General features: G+C 38.1%; 1 protein-coding gene across 1 annotated transcript; it reads right to left on the bottom strand.

The window, feature by feature from the left end:
- Nucleotides 1-5,054: 5,054 nt before the first annotated feature.
- LOC18054759 (G-type lectin S-receptor-like serine/threonine-protein kinase At4g27290) lies at nt 5,055-17,660 on the bottom strand. The gene is made up of 7 exons (XM_006452036.2): nt 16,382-17,660; nt 16,011-16,145; nt 6,371-6,519; nt 6,067-6,277; nt 5,677-5,914; nt 5,443-5,593; nt 5,055-5,360 (listed from the first exon to the last, which is right to left on the bottom strand). Exons 1-7 carry the CDS (start codon nt 17,658-17,660, stop codon nt 5,055-5,057), a joined length of 2,469 nt encoding a protein of 822 aa, XP_006452099.2.
- Nucleotides 17,661-18,433: the final 773 nt, after the last annotated feature.

The following is an 18,433-nucleotide window of genomic DNA, read 5'->3' as shown; positions in this document are numbered from 1 at the left end:
TGATACTAAAATCTCATAGGCAATATTAGACGATCTTTCATTTGACCACGACTGCAATCTAAAATAGTTTAGAGCCATCAAAGCATCAACGTGTGTCTATATATATATACACACACATACAAGGGAAACCGTCGGATTCATAAAGTAATCGAATCAGTGGTTAGAAAATAAGGTTTTCAGAAAGAAAAAAAAAAGAAAATGGTAATTTAAACACCTGGTAAATGAGACACGGAAGAAAATCTTCGAATACAAGTGGAGTCCCGTCGAAGATAATGTAAATGTAAGAAAAATACTTTGTCCTCCATTAAATATAATCGAGGTCCATTTATAATGTCGGTAATGAAAATAATTTCTCCCTCATTAAAGTCTTTCTTGACTTCTTGTAGCAACGTAGAATTTGAGCATGATAATTATGGTTGGTTGAATGAAAGTTAGATTTTTACACAAGTTATATTAAAAACTAGGAAATAGAACTGCGCTTCGCGCGAATTTGAAAAAAGAATTTAGTATTATTCATTTTTCTTGTGAATATGTTGAATAATCTCTAAGGCCTATACCCTTTTTCATTGTACTTTTAACAGTTTTTCTTCAACAAATATTGGATGTATTCATTGAAAAAGAAAATTAAAAATTAAGTAATAACTATTGATCAATTCTTATGATAAAACAATAACTAAAAAAAAATAGGGAAATTATCAGCCATATACCCTTAAATGACACCCGTATCAAACGTGTGTGAACACTTTTCAAGTGTATCACTCGTATACCCTAAGTTGACAAAACAATTCTGGCGTCCACCAATCTGTTAACTTCCATTAGAAAGTTAATAGAATTGTGGCAAATTGACTATTTCGCCCTTGAAACTCAAAATGAGGTAAAAAGATAAATATGCCCAAAAAATTAACGTAAATTTTCAATACACAATTTTTTTATTTTTTTATTTTTTTATTAACAATAAATTTTTTGATTAAAAAAATGAATTATTAATGGTACATATTATTAACAATTATCCATAAAAAATATCCATATTATACCATAAAAAATTATTAACAACGTATTATTTACAATTATACATATTATACCATAAAAAATTCCAGTTGGAGCTTGGATGAGTAGATCTTCAAAAACTTAGGTTAAATTTTAGAGGAGTAGATTTGGTTGTAAAATAGTTTTTTTTTAGCAATTATTAATAAGTATCCGATAAATGGGATGACATGTCATTTTTATCAATATATATCATATGACATGTCATTTTTTACTAGGTAAATGGGATGACATGTTTTTTTTAATCAAAGTTTCATCCATCTTAAAGGACTAGATTACCCTTATGATGTCAGCACTTGCAAACGGAAGTTAACGGATTGGTGGATGACAGAAGTGTTTTGTCAACTTAGGGTATAAGAGTGATACACTTGAAAAGTGTTCACATACGTTTGATACGGGTGTCAATTAAGGGTATATAGTTGATAATTTCCCAAAAAAATATAATCATAGTTTTCTTGATTATATTCAACTTACTAATCTGTCAGAACTTTTATATCTCTTTTTTTCCAACCAGCTCCAATGATCTCAATGTCACCAACACCCCATAAACTTCCGACAACATCTGTAATATCATGGAAAAATAACATAAACATGTTAAAACATAAGGATCAATAATTTTTAATATACACTTAAAGATTAACAAACAGTAATAATTAAAATAAATACATGAGAGGATTGTGTTATCATTCACACGTAAATCAATCAAATTCGGAGATACGAATCGAAATCCATTGATCGGAATCTTAACAGTTCATTTTTTTAACCTCTTAAGCGAAGTTATAACCAAGAAAATAATCTTATACTAATTTGAAAGTGGTTTGTACTCGCCTGTAGTTGAAACAACTTTCAAATTCTTGACACTGTACAAAGAACCCTCACTCAACATGTGCCTAAATCTTGTCACTAATTTTTTCTTGATTGTTGCATGCATTAGATTTTCCTACGAAAAAAAATGCTACATTAAGTGTAAAACAATTGGAAAAAAAAAAGATAATTAGAGAAAACAATAGGAGAATGAATTTTTTATACAACATTTTCATCAATAAAAATCATATCCACACTAATCAATTCTCCATTTTTCTTGGTATTAACAGACTTCCACATCCTACAAAGCCTAACCCTTATCATCCAATTGTCTCTATCATTGTTCAACTCATGAAGAAAAGAGTACTACATGAAGCACACAATACTAAAAATTCAAATAAGTCAAACAATAAAAACACAAGAATCTTTCTAAAGATGATGTTGGTTAAATAGAAAAAAATCCAAACATAACAAATCTTAAATACTTAGTGTTTAGAGAGTTTGAAGAAGCGAAAAGGCACTAAACAAAAGGTTGTATAATTAAATATGAGATTATTGCATTAAAATTAGGCCCTGGTAGTGGCATTGTTGAGGGAAGATGAAGGAGGCTTCCTTCCTATATTAATTAGTTGATTGATGTATTTTATGCCACGAAGGTTTAATTGCTAGCATAATAAAAGAAATGAATGTTTCTAAAGCTTATAATTAATTATTTTAATGGTTACGTATTGTTGAATATATTAGATAATAGAGAATATAAAAAGATGAGGAATAGTGATGTCACATTAGCTCTTTTAGTCCCAGCTTTATATATTGTTGAGGGAAGATGAAATAGTCTTCCTTCTTATATTAATTAGTTGACTGATGTATTTTAAGTCATGAAAGTTTAATTGCTAGCATAATAAAAGAAATGAATGTTTCTAAGACTTATAATTAATTATTTTAATGGTTACATATTGATGAATATATTAGATAATAGAGAATATAAAAGGATGAGGAATAGTGATGTCACATCAACTCTTTTAGTCATAGCTTTATATATATATTAGTTATTGCGGAAAAAAATATTGTAGTTATGAAGAAAGTTGAGGTAAATATGATTATTGAATGATAAGTAATTTGACAAAACTACGAAGATATTAAAACATCTTTTGTTATGACATTATGGTAAAATTAAATCATCTCAATTCTCATAATTTGGGGCAGCACATCTAACATGTGACAAGCAGGGGCTCAAGCTACCTAAAAGAAAAAAATAAAAATAAAAGAGAAAATTATGAAGGCTTTTAATTAACCCCATTGATATGTTAAAATACCCTTTATACATTCATAAACTCATAAACTTTAAATTTTAACTTGAATTGTAAAACTCACACTTTGATTAAAGAGTTGAGCTATAATTAACACTCCTTTATTATTCTTATAAAGCACCTTTATGTTAAAATTACATTAAAGGATATTTATAAATTCATTTAAACCTATCATTATTTCTCTTTCCACCAATTCTTCATACCCATTCCCGCATATTTTATCTTTTGTTTTTTTGGCCAACACTTTGCATTCATTATCCATCCTGTTTCGCTACTATATGGATATAATTTTTTGCTAATCCAAGATTGGATGAATACGAATTGCTTCAGAATTAGCAACCAACAAAAATATTTTTGAAGTTAAATGCACACAAAATTGGCTAAGAGACATCCAAAAATAGGAGTATGAGATGAATTTTTTGTATTGTCTTAATCGGCTTTTTTAGTCTTAATGAATTATATTTATTTTTTATTTTTAAAGAAAGAATAAAGAAAGAAGAAACACATCAATTGAAGTTGAAAATTATAAACTTGTAGGTTACCCTAGTCTACACAACAATAACTGCCATATAAGCAACAATCTTCTATTTTCAACACCTCTTGAATCATGATTACCCTATTGTTATCATATAAACTTCAAGATCAATCTCTCTTTCTCTCTTTTTTAATAGTTTTCTTATAAGTTAATTATTTCCTTGAGGATTAGTTTAAACTCTAAATTAGAATGTACATTTGATTCAAATTAAAAATGGGAAGACTGATGGGAAGATTAAGAGAAAGAAGATACATGTATTTAGGGTTTTCAGAGAGAGAATGTTGTTTGTAACAATTGAAATAAGGCTATTTTTAGAATTAAAAAGGGTGTTAATAGTTATGATGAATTTTCTAATATTATTTAATGGGGTACACTGAATAAAGGGATTTTAATAGGATGTAGCGGAGTGCCACCTCCCCTCTTAATTAAAAATAATAATAACCCATAAGCCATAGCCCAAAACATTTTTCTATTCATAAAAATAGATTCAAATTTATTAAAAACAATAATTACCCGCTATTCAATCACAAATTTTATCTTACAAGTTCTTAAAAGAAAATTAGAGATTGGATTATATTAGGAAAAGAGCAAGCAAGCGGGTTTGTAGGATTGAAGGAAATCAATGACTTGCTGAAAGAATAATTGAGACTAAAAAAGACATAGTATATCCGTTACATTCGCTTGTTGGTGACATTAGCTTTAATTCTTCTAGTTTTCACAGCCACATTAGTACATTTTCAGCAATTAAGTTTGTGAAGAATCAACTTTAAAATCGGATGAAGATGAATGGATGACCCTTAGTTTTTATGTTTATGTAGAAAAATAATGTATTAAATAGTATTGACAATAAGTCTATTGCACAAGGTTTTTTATTTATGAAAGCACGTTGAGAACAATTAAAAATGTAGAAAATTCTTGGGTATTACAAGAGCACTTCTCCTTTTTTGTTTACTCCCTATCATGTGTGTGTTTTAACCAACCACGATGATATGTATATACACATGGTAAATAATAAATGGATAAAGAGTAATGCTCCAAAAGCACCAAAACATTCGCATAAATGTATTAGCATATATTTTATATAATCAAAGTTTCAATATTTACATCTTGTTGTTATCTAATTCAATCTCCTGCAAATCATTTTTTTCAATCCAACACCGTTTACTGTTCCTCTAGTTAATAGTTTCTATATAAACAATAGGATACGTTGTATTTAGATCCACAACATGCATATACTACATGGTTGGATGATTCTCATCATTTTTTATTCAATCATTTATCTGAACTTTCCATTTGGTTGAAACATTTCTGATTTTGTTCTTAAAAATGTAGAATAAGGCATTTTACTACTAATCGATTCTCTACCTACCCTCCAATTCAGATATCGTAATTGTATTAGTGGAAGATGATTCAGGCATGCTTGATGAAGAATCTGGTCTGGTACATTTCCTGTGCGCTAAGTAACCAGGTTGCTTTGGCTGAGACAACACAGTCTCACTGCCCAACATCAAAATCACTGAGGGCATGCATGGCCTATCCTCTGGATGCTGTTGCACACATAACAAACCGATGTGAATGCATCGTATCACTTCGGCAAAATTGCATGAGTCTTGAATACACGCATCGATCAATTGTGAAGGCATGCCTTTGTTCCACAACTTCCATGCCTACAACATATCAAAACTCTTTTGTCATCCATAATTTACTAGTTTAAACTATGTCAGAAAATTTCGTGTGCATTTTACTCACATGTCCTATAAGGTTAAGCTTGTTGTCTGAATGGTAAAATCCTCTATTTCTCTTTCCACTTACTATCTCTAGCAATAAAACTCCAAAGCTGAAGACATCAGATTTTACTGAGAATTGCCCATCACTAGCATATTCTGGTGCCATATAACCACTTCAGAGGATTAAAATATATAAGTTAATTTTCATTAATCAGTGCAAGTGAGTTGTAAAGATCACATGAAAGGAAATACTTACTACGTTCCAACTACCCTGTTTGTGTTTCCTTCTGTTTCGTCTCTAGCAAAAGTTCTAGCCAAGCCAAAATCAGAAATTTTTGGATTCATATCCTGATCAAGTAACACATTGCTTGCTTTGAGATCTCGATGTATAATTCTCAACCTAGAATCTTGATGAAGGTAGAGAAGGCCCCTAGCAGTCCCACAAATAATATTGAAACGCTTGGACCAATCTAATAGTGTACGTCTTGTTTGATCTAGAAAATATGATGTTGAGGTTAGTATAATTCCCAGCTTGAACTTTCCTTAAAAGAAGAAAAAATTAGAAAAAATTGCGCCTGATTACAATAAACACCCATAATTAAGGCAAAAGCTAGCTGAAAATTGTAAGGTTTAGAGGGATCTGAACCAAAAATGAAAGAGTCGAGGCTTTTGTTGGGCATGAATTCATAAATCAACAGTTTCTCCTCTCCCTGAATGCAGCAGCCTAGAAGCTTTACAAGATTTCGGTGTTGTAATTTGGAAAATAGTATAACTTCATTTTTCAACTCCTTCAATCCTTGCTCGGAAATCTTTGAAAGCCTTTTCACAGCAATTTCCTGTCCATCCGCTAGTGTACCCTAAAAAAATATATGAAGAAATTAGTTATGCCATCCCGAGTAAAATAAGTACTTTATTCTTGGGATCATTTCACTAGCATGTTGCAATTTTACCTTGTATACAAGTCCAAAGCCACCATCTCCAAGCTTGTTGTTGATTGAAAAGTTACCGGTGGCATTAGCAATTGTAGCTAACTTAAACAGTGGTAGCTCTAGGTCTTCATTTTGATCTTCATTTTCCTGACCAGTTCTCTTGTTGTATCCTGTTTTCTCAGGAAAATAGCATTGAAACTATTTAATTCATCAAATATGTATTTTCCAACCAATATGAAATTGCAAGTACAAGCAGAATCATAGGTGAGAAAGAAGTATGGTTTGAAAAAAAATACTAAATACATATAAGTCTTCTTCCTACAAAAAATTTACAAGTTCAAATACCTTGGCCCAGGTCTAGGTGACATGTTGTCTTAATTCTATATCATGGGACAGATATACAGGTATCGATGTATACAAAGAATTATCTATTTGGTAAAGAATTTGTTTAAAGACCATTAGTGGAAAACCTTTGCAAAAATTAATTGAAAGGAAACAAATGAATATTGTTATACCCATTTTTTTACCAAACTTGACCTGATAACATAAAGGAGCTCAAGCCCAAGGACCCACATCTAATAACATGTTCTAATCTAAATAGGTTAAACAATACAAGTCGTAATTCTCTCCATACTCAAATCCTACAAGATAAAAGATAAATTTTCCTATCTTAACTATATTTTCAATTATCTCTCTTATATAAAGAGGTCACTACCCAAAGGTAGTATCTAGAGAAATAGGTATATTGGAGGAGCCAAGCCTTTTTCATGCTCTCTTTTCCCTCTTTAATTATTTATTTGTTATTGTGCTACTTTAGATCACTAACTTAAGTATCGAATGGTTTATGCCGATAACACCCTTAATATCTAACTTAAGTATCGAAGGATCTACGCCAATAATATCCTTGGCGATTCCTTATAGATTATTGTTTTGTAGGATTATGATCACTTAGCTCTTCACTCTCAATTATAGCAATTCCTAAGACATCAATTTATCTTACAACTTCTTCCCCGATTAAAACAACTCTTTCTAAACTCTTATTGTCGATCCAAATTTTAGAAATCAATAGTTTGACTTTGTCTATGGAGATGAAACAAAAAACCTAAAGAACCCAACAATAATGGTAGAAAAGTAAAAAAAAAATAAATTAACAAAAACAATTCTTAGGATTTCAAGTTCTCTCACAACCTATTTCCCAAAATAATTATTTTTTGATTCTTATTGTTGATTCAAATTTAAGTACCAACAATTCGCGCCATTTTTTGGGGGATCATACAAAAAGCCTACATATCTCAACAATTAAGGTCGGAAAAGCAACAAAACAAAATAAATAAACAAATATCAATGGACCAGAGGAAACGGGTTGGGTACAAATTCCCAAACTCGAGTGCAAAGCAAGCCACCACTCGCGGCAATCACTACCCCCCCCCCCCGATTCAATTTCCGATGGCCACTATCGAAGCCTCCAATTCCGGCTAACAAAATACCTTCTTCGACACCGCCGAAAAATGTCCAGAAAGCCGCTGCACGAAACCACAATCTTCGCGAAACCGCCGCCAAGACCCAATGCACATATGCCGGAATCACGACTAATCGTCACCTGGGTTTTGCTGCTTTCAAATTCCAGCCATCAACACTAACCAGAAGTCACCAAATTGGTCGCTAACAGCCGCTGAAGCACATGCGGCTAAGGATCTCGATCTGCCGCCGCCACAGCGCGATACGACTCACCACCACCACCGTTGGACTCTTCGCAGGCTGAAGCCTATATCACGACCACTTTCACTTGATTCTCCGCCCACTGGTGGCCAGGAAGGTAAACCCTCACTATGTGAAATTTACTATTTTGCCCATTTTCTTTCACTTTAATATTTATTCTGTTATTGATTATTCGAAATAATCTAGATTGGATTAAAACCATACACATGGCTACAAAGATTAAATGCTTGGAATCTCTGTTAAGTGTGCTAGAGGCCTCGATCTTATTCTACAAATTTTGGCCTTATACTCTTGTGCCTCGATCTCGTAATACGTATCTATATCTCATACTTTTTTTATCTCGATTTTATGGTATGTATCTTGATCTCATACTCTGGGTCTCAATCTCATCGCACATAACTCGGCCTTATGCTCATAAGCCTCAATCTTATAACATGTACCCTAACCCACGCTCTTAAGTCTCGATCTCATGACATTGCAGAGTGCTAATTGACCCGAGGTCATGAAAATTTGGAACACAAAGATGTTAAATAGCCCTTTACTGTGACATCACTTTTGTCTTTACCCTTGTCTCGACATATTTTGTAAGCCCTTATCACGGCATCATTTTATCTTAATTATGACCCTTATTTACAAGCCCTTGCCGCGACTATTTGGGGGGTAAACTTCGACAAGACCAACCATGATGAGCAAATGTCTGGTAGTGGGATGTTACGAATAGGAGTATTCTGCAGAAGTATGGTAGCAGGTGACCACGAACAGGAATTTTCTGCTCGTTCACGAATGCACCCTCCACGGGGCCATAGCGGGAGCCGGCCTCCAGCTAGGAGCATAAGGCCATTCCTGCTAGAGGTTAAGGGGGGGAGACCCGGTCAATGACGGTTGGCAAGACGTGCATTGCTGCCCGAGAATCAAGGCACGAAATCCACTCAGCCAAAACTACGGTAATGATGCACCCACTTCCGAGTGTTGAGAGGGGTGATGGACGTGGATTGCAGGAAGGGCCGTATTCAGAGGAAGGCTATAAAAAGGTGACCAACGAAGGTAAACGGGTTAGACTTTTTGAGATTAGAACTAAGGAAAATAGCTTTCTATTGAGAAATCATAAAAGAGCCATAAGATTAGTGGCCTTTTTTCCCAGAAAGGCAAAGCCTACGTTTTTTACTTGAGCGTCGGAGGGTTTACGCCGGGAAAACACCCGGCGTGCTCTGACCTGTCTTTGTGTACGCAGGAGTTTGCGGAAAGGAAGTTTTACGAAGAGAGATCCTGGTCGTGGACGAGTTAGTTGAGGAGAGATCCTGGTCATGGACGAGCAGAAAACCAAAATCTCGCATCAATATTTTGGCGCCGTCTGTGGGGGGAGAGCAAAAAGCGTCTGTTAATAGAGAGAAGAAGAGGAAAAGAAGTGAGGGAACAATGGATGTAGGCCGAGGTAGTGCCCAAGGAGATGACTCGAGGTTTAACGAGTCCGTGACGTTGAGAGAGATAGCCAATGAAGCACGGGAAAAAGCAATGTATGAGCGGATGGAACGGATAGAGAAACAGATGGAGACCCGACAACCATCCTACACGAGCTGAGAAGTGAGTAAAAGGGAGTTCAAGAGGAAGGGGTGAGAAGTGGCGGAATGACACCAGGGCACGACAATATGATGAGAGGTCGGACCACCAGAAGATTTGGTGGTGAGGGGGGTAACTCATCTCTACGAGGAGAAAACCATAGAGGAGAAGATCAATCCCCGGGGAGGCAGATCTTTGATAACGATGACAGAGTGGCGAATGTAGAGGAAAGAGAACTCCGGCAACACCTGCATGATGTTGAGCAAGAGCGAGATCAGGTTGCAGCATGTGACCTTGGTCGTGCCGTACAACTGGAAGAAGAAGTGCGCAGATTAGCGCAGATAATAGATGACATGCAAGGACGGAGCAGAGCACCTGGTTGGAGGATAATGTTGGACGGAGAATCCCCGCTCTCAACAGAAATCATGAGGGCAATCATTCCGAGGGATTTTTGCCTCCCAGACCTTAGATACTCGGGGGGAACCGATCCGTTGGTGCATATAGAGCGCTTTAACGACATAACTGGGGTGCAAGGATTATCCCAAGCTCAAAGATGTAGGGTGTTCCCACTGTCTCTAGAGGGACGAGCACGTGAGTGGTACCAGAAACTTCCTCGAGGGAGCGTTAAATCCTTCGAGCAGATATGCCAGGAATTTACAGAGCAGTTTTATGGGGCAATGGCGCCTGAAGATGACATAATGGAGCTGACGAGCATGAAGCGGGGAGAGGAGGAAACCCTTCGGGAATTCATCAAAAGGTTCCATCGTGTTGTCCTCGATTTGGGAGCTTTCAACCATCCTCAAGCATTAAGGGGATTGAAAGAATGGGTGAAGATAGGACGGCTGTGGTACAATTTGAGGAATCCTGCTATTCAAACATATTCAGCTGCTTACGAGTAGGTCAAGAGGGACATAGAGATTGAGGAGGAAAAGGAAGCACAGATTAAGACAGATCAGCTGGAAGGGTTGAGGAGGAAAGAAAATAGAGCTCTACCAGGAAATGGGCCAATTAAGAGGAAGGACCATCATGCTTCAGGCAGTGGTGCAGGATGCCGGGTCACCTTTTACCAGCCTCATCAGAGGCCACCCCAATATCAGTGCAGCAGGGCGCAACTTCCTCGTTCACCAGCCAGGGATTCATGGAGAAGGCATGACCCGACATATGGTTATCCTCATCCACACCCACACGGTGGTAGAGGAAGCAGACCAGAAGCACCGCTACCCCCTCCAGTTCAGAATGGCAGCAACAGGGAAATGGCGGTACACATGATCGACCAGAGCCAAGACTATGGGCGGTATACTTCCTTGAAGATGCCCCTAGACGAGGTGTATGAGGCCATAAAGGAACGAGGATTATTGTACCTCCCTACCCCAATAACAAAGCTACCCAGCAGGAGAGTTAGGGGACGCTATTGAAAGTTCCATGGCACCCACGGTCATACCACAACCGAATGCAGAGATCTCAAGACTCAGGTTGAAGATTTGATGAGAAATTAATACCTGGACAAATTCGTAGATGGGACATTCCCGATGATGGCCTCGTCATGTGAAGGGGAGCAGAGTGATAGGAACATGAGCCACGAGCAGCCTATAGTAAGAGTAATTATTGGGGGCCCAACGTTGGCGGGAGATTCCAACAGATCGAGGAAGAACTACGCTAGGTATGCCATGACAAGCAAAGAAGTGTTCTTCAACACCCAGCAGCCAAGCGAGCAAGAATCAGGCAAGTTCTTATCATGTGGACAGATGAGGACGAGGAATGGATTCTATATCCACATGAGGATGCCTTAGTCATTAAAGGCACTGCTGCTAGCAAGAATTTTGACCGGATTCTGGTAGATACGGGGAGCTCAGTCGATGTTCTGTTCAACTCAACTCTGGAGGAGATGGGAATAGCAGACCTGAGGTTAGAGCATACTAATACCTCTTTGAAGGGATTTGGTGGAGGAAAGCTGGTTCCTCTACTCTAGGCGTGGTCGAACTGCCCATCACAATTGGCAGCTCCCCAACAGAAAAGACTATGATCCTGGATTTTGTGGTTGTCGATGAAGAGGGTCCTTACCAGATGATTTTAAGCCGCCCTTTTCTGAGGATGAGCAAAGCGGTACTTTCCAACCATTATTTAGCTCTCAAGTATCGAGTGAATGGAGTAGTTGGGGTGGTATGAGGAGACCAGAGAATTGCCCGAAGCTGTTACTCCACAGCAGCAAGGGAAGCAATGCAGATCACATCACTTGATACTCAAGTGGAAGTCAAGAATGGCAGACAAGAGCCTATAGAGGAGCTGGAAATAGTGAGCTTGGAACAAGGTGATTCAAGAAAAACAATCTGAATCGGGTCGAGGCTTAAAGAAGAGCATAAACGAGAGCTGGTGCATTGCCTGCGAGCTCACGCAGATGTGTTTGCTTGGACACATGAAGACACGCCGAGAATCGACCCTGAGGTCGCCTGCCATAGGTTGGACACAATGCAGATCTCATTTTTTCAAGTGATAAGAAGGGGAAAGAAAACAGAATGGACCCCTGAATGCGAAGAAGCCTTCCAAAATTTGAAGCAATATTTGCAGCAAGCACCTTTGTTGTCCACACCGCAGGAGAGGGACGTGCTGTTCTTATATATGGCGGTATCGGATCATGCCACGAGTTCTGTTCTAATGAGAGAGGAAGAAGGGGTTCAATATCCTATATATTACACAAGCAAGGCCCTACTCGAGACCAGATATCCACCGTTAGAGAAATGCGCACTTGCTCTTATGGTTGCTGCTCGGAAGCTGAGGCCATACTTTCAAGCATTCCCCGTCTCGGTAATAACAAACCAACCGTTACGCCAGACTCTCCACAAGCGGGATGCTTCTGGTCGGCTAGTGAAATGGGCCATAGAGTTGAGCGAGTTCAATATAAGTTATAAACCCCGAGCAGTAATAAAGGCCCAGGCAATGGCCGATTTTGTGGCAGAATTCGCAGAGCCCAAAGTAGGCTTCGACCAGCTGGATGCTGCTACAGCCAACAACGAAGATCGGGTATGGCAGGTGTCGGTGGATGGATCCTCAGGGGAGCAGGGGTCTGGAGCAGGGATTGTTTTGGAGGACCCATAAGGGGAGGAGATCTCTTATGCTGTAAGGTTGAAGTTCACAGCCACAAATAACCAGGCAGAATACGAAGTTCTAATAGCGGGCTTGAAATTGGCTAAGGCAGTGAAAGCGGACAAGGTGAAAATCTGAACTGATTCCCAACTAGTTGCAAATCATGTCAGTGAAAGGTTTCAGCCGAGAGATGGGAAAATGGAACAGTACTTGAAGAAAGTCAAACAGATGATGGGGAAGTTTGAGGCGGTTAAGGTGATACAAATCCCAAGGGAGGAGAATAGTCGAGCAGATATTCTGGCCAGGATGGCAGCGGTAGCAGATCCAAAAATGCCTAAGTCGATCCCTTTGGAGGTGAAGTCCAGCCCTAGCATCAAGCAGAATTTGGAGGTGTTGCAGATAGAACAGAAATGCTCGTGGATGGACCCGATAATCTCGTACATCAGGGATGGGGTATTACCACCAGATAAGTTACGAGCTCGAAAGATCAAAGCCCAAATGTTGAGGTACATAATGATGGATGGGGTATTATATCGGCGGGGATATACCCTACCGTTCCTTCGGTGTTTGGATGAGGACGACGCAGATTACGTACTGAGAGAAGTACATGAAGGAGTTTGCGGAAATCATTCTGGCGCGAGATCCCTTGCCCACAAGGCTCTAAGGCAGGGATATTTCTGGCCGACAATGCACCAAGATGCGCAGGAGAAAACCATGAGTTGCGTGAGTTGCCAGAGTTTTACAAATTTCTCTACCCAACCACCAGAGAAGCTCACTTCTATGGCCTCGCCATGGCCATTTGCTCAATGGGGAATTGATTTGATTGGGCCGTTGCCAAAGGGACGAGGAACAGCAACACATGCAATAGTAGCGATAGACTATTTCACGAAGTGGATAGAGGTAGAAGAGGGCTTAGAGATGAGTTTCCCTTTTGGGATTTTGGGTTCCCTAATGAGGAGCAAACTCTTGGGCTGTCATCATTTAACGGCACGATTTCCAAGGGTTTCATAACCATCGGTTTGAAATTCAAATGGAGGGATAGATCTCTGCCACATCACTTCGCCCGTAATTAAATGCGACACGACTCCTGACAGCCTTTTCCTATCCTGCGCAAGCCAGAACTGTTGAGTTTCTACTGTCAGTCCACTACATTACCCAACATCAGAAACTGAGGGACCGATGTTTGGGGGGTAAACTTCGACAAGACCAACCATGATGAGAAAATGTCTGGTAGCGGGATGTTACGAACAGGAGTATTCTGCAGAAGTATGGTAGCAGGTGACCACGAACAGGAATTTTCTGCTCGTTCACAAATGCACCCTCCACGGGGCCATAGCGGAAGTCGGCCTCCAGCTAGGAGCATAAGGCCATTCCTGCTAGAGGTTAAGGGGGGGAGACATGGTCAATGACGGTTGGCAAGAGATGCATTGCTGCCCGAGAATCAAGGCACGAAATCCACTCAGCCAAAACTACGGTAATGACGCACCCACTTCCGAGTGTTGAGAGGGGTGATGGACGTGGATTGCAGGAAGGGCCGTATTCAGAGGAAGGCTATAAAAAGGTGACCAACGAAGGTAAACGGGTTAGACTTTTTGAGATTAGAACTAAGGAAAATAGCTTTCTATTGAGAAATCATAAAAGAGCCATAAGATTAGTGGCCGTTTTTCCCAGAAAGGCAAAGCCTACGTTTCTGACTTGAGCGTCGGAGGGTTTACGCCGGGAAAACACCCGGCGTGCTCTGACCTGTCTTTGTGTACACAGGAGTTTGCGGAGAGGAAGTCTTACGAAGAGAGATCCTGGTCGTGAACGAGTTAGTTGAGGAGAGATCCTGGTCGTGGACGAGCAGAAAACCAGAATCTCGCATCAACAGCGGCATCATTTTATTTTAATTATGGCCCTTTATCGCAGCATAATTTGCAAGCACTTACTACGGTATCATTTTTATTTTAATTATGGCCCTCATCGCAGCACATTTTGCAAGCCCTTACCGCGGCATCATTTTTTTCTTAGTTATGGCCCTTATCACAACATCATTTGTATCTTAATTATGGCCCTTATCACGACTTCATTTTTATATTAATTATGGCCCTTTATTGTGGCATTATCTTAATCTAATGGTGCTTATGGCAATATTATTTTAATTTATACCTCCATATTGCAGTATTATTTTAATTTTATGACCCATATCGTAACATTCAAAATCTCCTCATGTCATTCAAGTTATCCTAATAACATTTGAGATTTGCTCATGTCATTCATATTATCCTCATGCCATTCAAATTGTTTTATGACCCATATTGTGAGAACTCCTCAAGTTATTCAAGCTATCCTTATGGCATTCGAGATTTCCTCTAGTCATTCATATTGTCCTCATGCCATTCAAGATGTCATCATGACACTCGAGATTTCCTCGTGTCATTCGTGTTTCTCTCATGTCATTCGAGATTTTCCTCATCATATTTAAGATTCACTCATGTCGTTCAAGATTTCCTCACAACACTTGAGATGTCTTTATATCATACAAGGGACAATAAGAAAATCTAACATACTATAAAATATATCAGTTTACAGCATTCACTTGTAAATTCGTGAATACTATAATTTGGGGATTCATGTTATACCTATATTTTTACCAAATTCTACCTAATGACATAACGAAAGGGCCTCGAACTCAAGGACTCACATCTAATAACATATCCTAATCTAAACAGCATTAAAAAATATAGGTCCTAATTCTTGCTAAACTCCAATCCTACAAGATAAAAGAAAAGTTTTTCTAACTTAATTATACTTCTAATTATCTCTCTTATATAAAGTGGGCATCACTCAAAGGTGGGATATAGAGAAATAGGTATATTAAAGGAGGGGGTACAATATTCTCCAGGCCATTCTCTTAATTTCTTTTCTCTCTTATATTATTTATTTGTTATCTTTCTATTTTCGATCTCTGACTTAAACATTGGAGGGTGTACGTTGATAGTACCCCAACAATCCCTAATGGGTTATTGTTTTATAGGATTACGAGCACTGGGCTCTTCACTCTCAATAATGACAATCCCTAGGACATCAAGCTTTCTCATAGCCTATTCACCAAGTAAAATAACTCTTTCTCAACTCTTACTATCGAGCCAAATTTTGGTATCAACAAATATAAATTTTTGAATGCAAATAGGGCAAATTTTACCCATGTCTCCTGCTTTTATGAATTTAATAGCCCCCTATAAGCACCACTGCTAAAAGAGCAGCAGTTTGAATGACCATCAAATTTTTCATAAAAATTAATAAGGTCAGAGGAATATGTTACCTTTGTTCTTTGCTTTCTTCCATGCCATGCCGAGTAGAAGGCCCAGGATCAACATACCGGAGATGATTGACATTGCCACTATGATCTTTAATCTTTTCTTTTTATTCGAGTGCTTACTTGAATATTGAGTTGATTCTAGAACATAAAACGTCAAGAAAAGAGATCAGTTTGTTGTTGGTCTATTCATTTTCTATTTTGGTTTTGCCATACAAGGTCAATCTTAGTCTGAGGTCCTTCTAAAAACAAACTATTGAGTATAGGAATCAGCTAATACTAATTTTAATTCACATTCTGGCTAGGGGACTTGTGGGCGAACTCTAAAACAGTAATAAAAATGAAATAAGCTGCTGTACATCAATTAAAACACTTACCTAAATCTGCAGCTGGTACTCTAATAAAAATATCCTGTCCCCAGCTGAATTCTTCCGTACACTCTCTGATATCAATCAGGTCCCCAAACCACACCAAACAACCACTACCTCCTCCGGTAATATCTGAATTTGCATAAGCTCGGCATGAACAGTTCCTAATGCACTCTGCCTCACATTCCTTGAGATTCATACTTTTGTTTGACCAATAATTTTCAGGTAGTTTCATTCTTTGAAGCTTTAGAAACCCTTCTCCACTCGGGCAGTCTGATGGTTTCCTGTCACATCTCCTAGAGTAAGGTGAATCCCAGTCATCTTGTGGTTTGGATATAAACCCCGCCAAACACTCACAAATAGGTGTTTTGCTAATTCTGCAGTTACTATTAGCACCGCACTGTGCATAATTGTCACATGCATCAAATGGCCACGAGTACGACATACGCCATTCAGAGCTCGTCTGATTCCATACAAAGCGCTGCAATTTTCCTGATTGGTCCAAGTATAATCTTGGAATTACTTTGTCATTGATAGGCTTATATGTGTAATATGCCTCATCTTCTGTACGCACCAACATTGGTATGTAAACCTTGTTTTTTAACCTGGGAAAAAACATTGGAATGCCAACAAACTGTTGACCATTCCATGGTCCGCTTCGCACCTCTATTTTTGATCCCGTGACAGTCACCAATTCAGCCATTGTACTAATGTCGAACCGGAAACTGAATTCTCCAGGGGTTGGATCGTCAGCATTTCTCCATGCTGTCAGATATCTCTCAAAACGAGTTCTTAAGTTCCATCCCAGCTTCATGCCTGGCAACAACGTGTCTGATGGATAATCAAAGCTCTGCCACATGTACTCATCAGAACTTCTGCTGACATTGTCTCTGAGAACAAGATTTCCAGAATCTAAGAGCCGCACCACTGCAGTTTCTAGCACTCTTGACGAATTTGAAGACCAGATAGTGCTCCTTTCTTGGTTGAGAAGTAAAATGCTTCCGTTGTTGCTCAGAGTTAAAACTCCGTTCTTGTCAGTAATGGGCTTATATCGGTTTGCGACCCATACAACAGTCCTCGGACTACTCTTGTACCATATTCCAAGATACCTGTTGTTCGAATTGCCTGGAGAGAAGAAGCCTAGCTCAAATCTTAGGGAAGAGGAGACTAATGTCTCACCATCAGAGATGGATTGTCCTATGGTAATGGTATCACCTCCAAATGACAACTCAATGACTGATATGAAGGACAATAGGTAAAAGAAATTGAAGACTGGAAGGCACTTCATTTCAGTTTCTCAGATTAAAATTTGAAAATTAGTCATACTGTGCAACAAGAATATACTTAAGTCTTTATTGATAAACTTATGAACGTGTAGAACAGGGTGAGAATCTCAGAAAAATCCGGGGTACCATCATCATTGCCAGCTGTCTATAACGAGGGAAAGGACTAGAAATATTAACTTTTTTGTTTTGTATTTGTCTATTATAAGTTGCAATGGGTCCTTGTCCACGGAAACTTTTTGCTGGTCCAAGATTCAAGTGTAATCATATGGGAAGGAAAAAAAAAAATTGACAAAACAAATAACATATATTTCTAACTCTGAAGAGATAATTGATCGACGTCAGTTCTGGGGGCCCGGCTTCTCTTTTTATTTGAATATTCTATTAAAGGCATGTTTATTTCTTGGTATTGGAATGGGAAATAAGAGTGGACGAATGGGAATAAACTAACGGGAATGATTCCATTGTTTTTTTTTGCTTATTTGGTATTTGAGAATGTGAAAAAAATCTGTGAGGTCCACTAAAATTTAGAGATGGGAATGGGAATCTCATTCCCATGGGGAGATGGGAATAAGATATTTGTTCTTTTAATTAACCATTTTACTCTCATTTAATTTCTAAAATTCCGATCTTATCCCTTTAATATATTTAAATAATCTTAATAATATTAATTTAATAACAACAACAATCAATTATAATAATAATAGTATTAATAGTAACAATAACAATAACATAGGCCAGCTTTGTAATCTAATGGGAGAACTTACGCTTTGAAAGT

Source organism: Citrus clementina, unplaced genomic scaffold (genome assembly GCF_000493195.1).
Source record: "Citrus clementina cultivar Clemenules unplaced genomic scaffold, Citrus_clementina_v1.0 scaffold_1, whole genome shotgun sequence".
NCBI lineage: Eukaryota > Viridiplantae > Streptophyta > Magnoliopsida > Sapindales > Rutaceae > Citrus > Citrus x clementina.
Note: the sequence above shows the minus strand (reverse complement) of the source record. Positions and strands in the feature narration are given on the sequence as shown.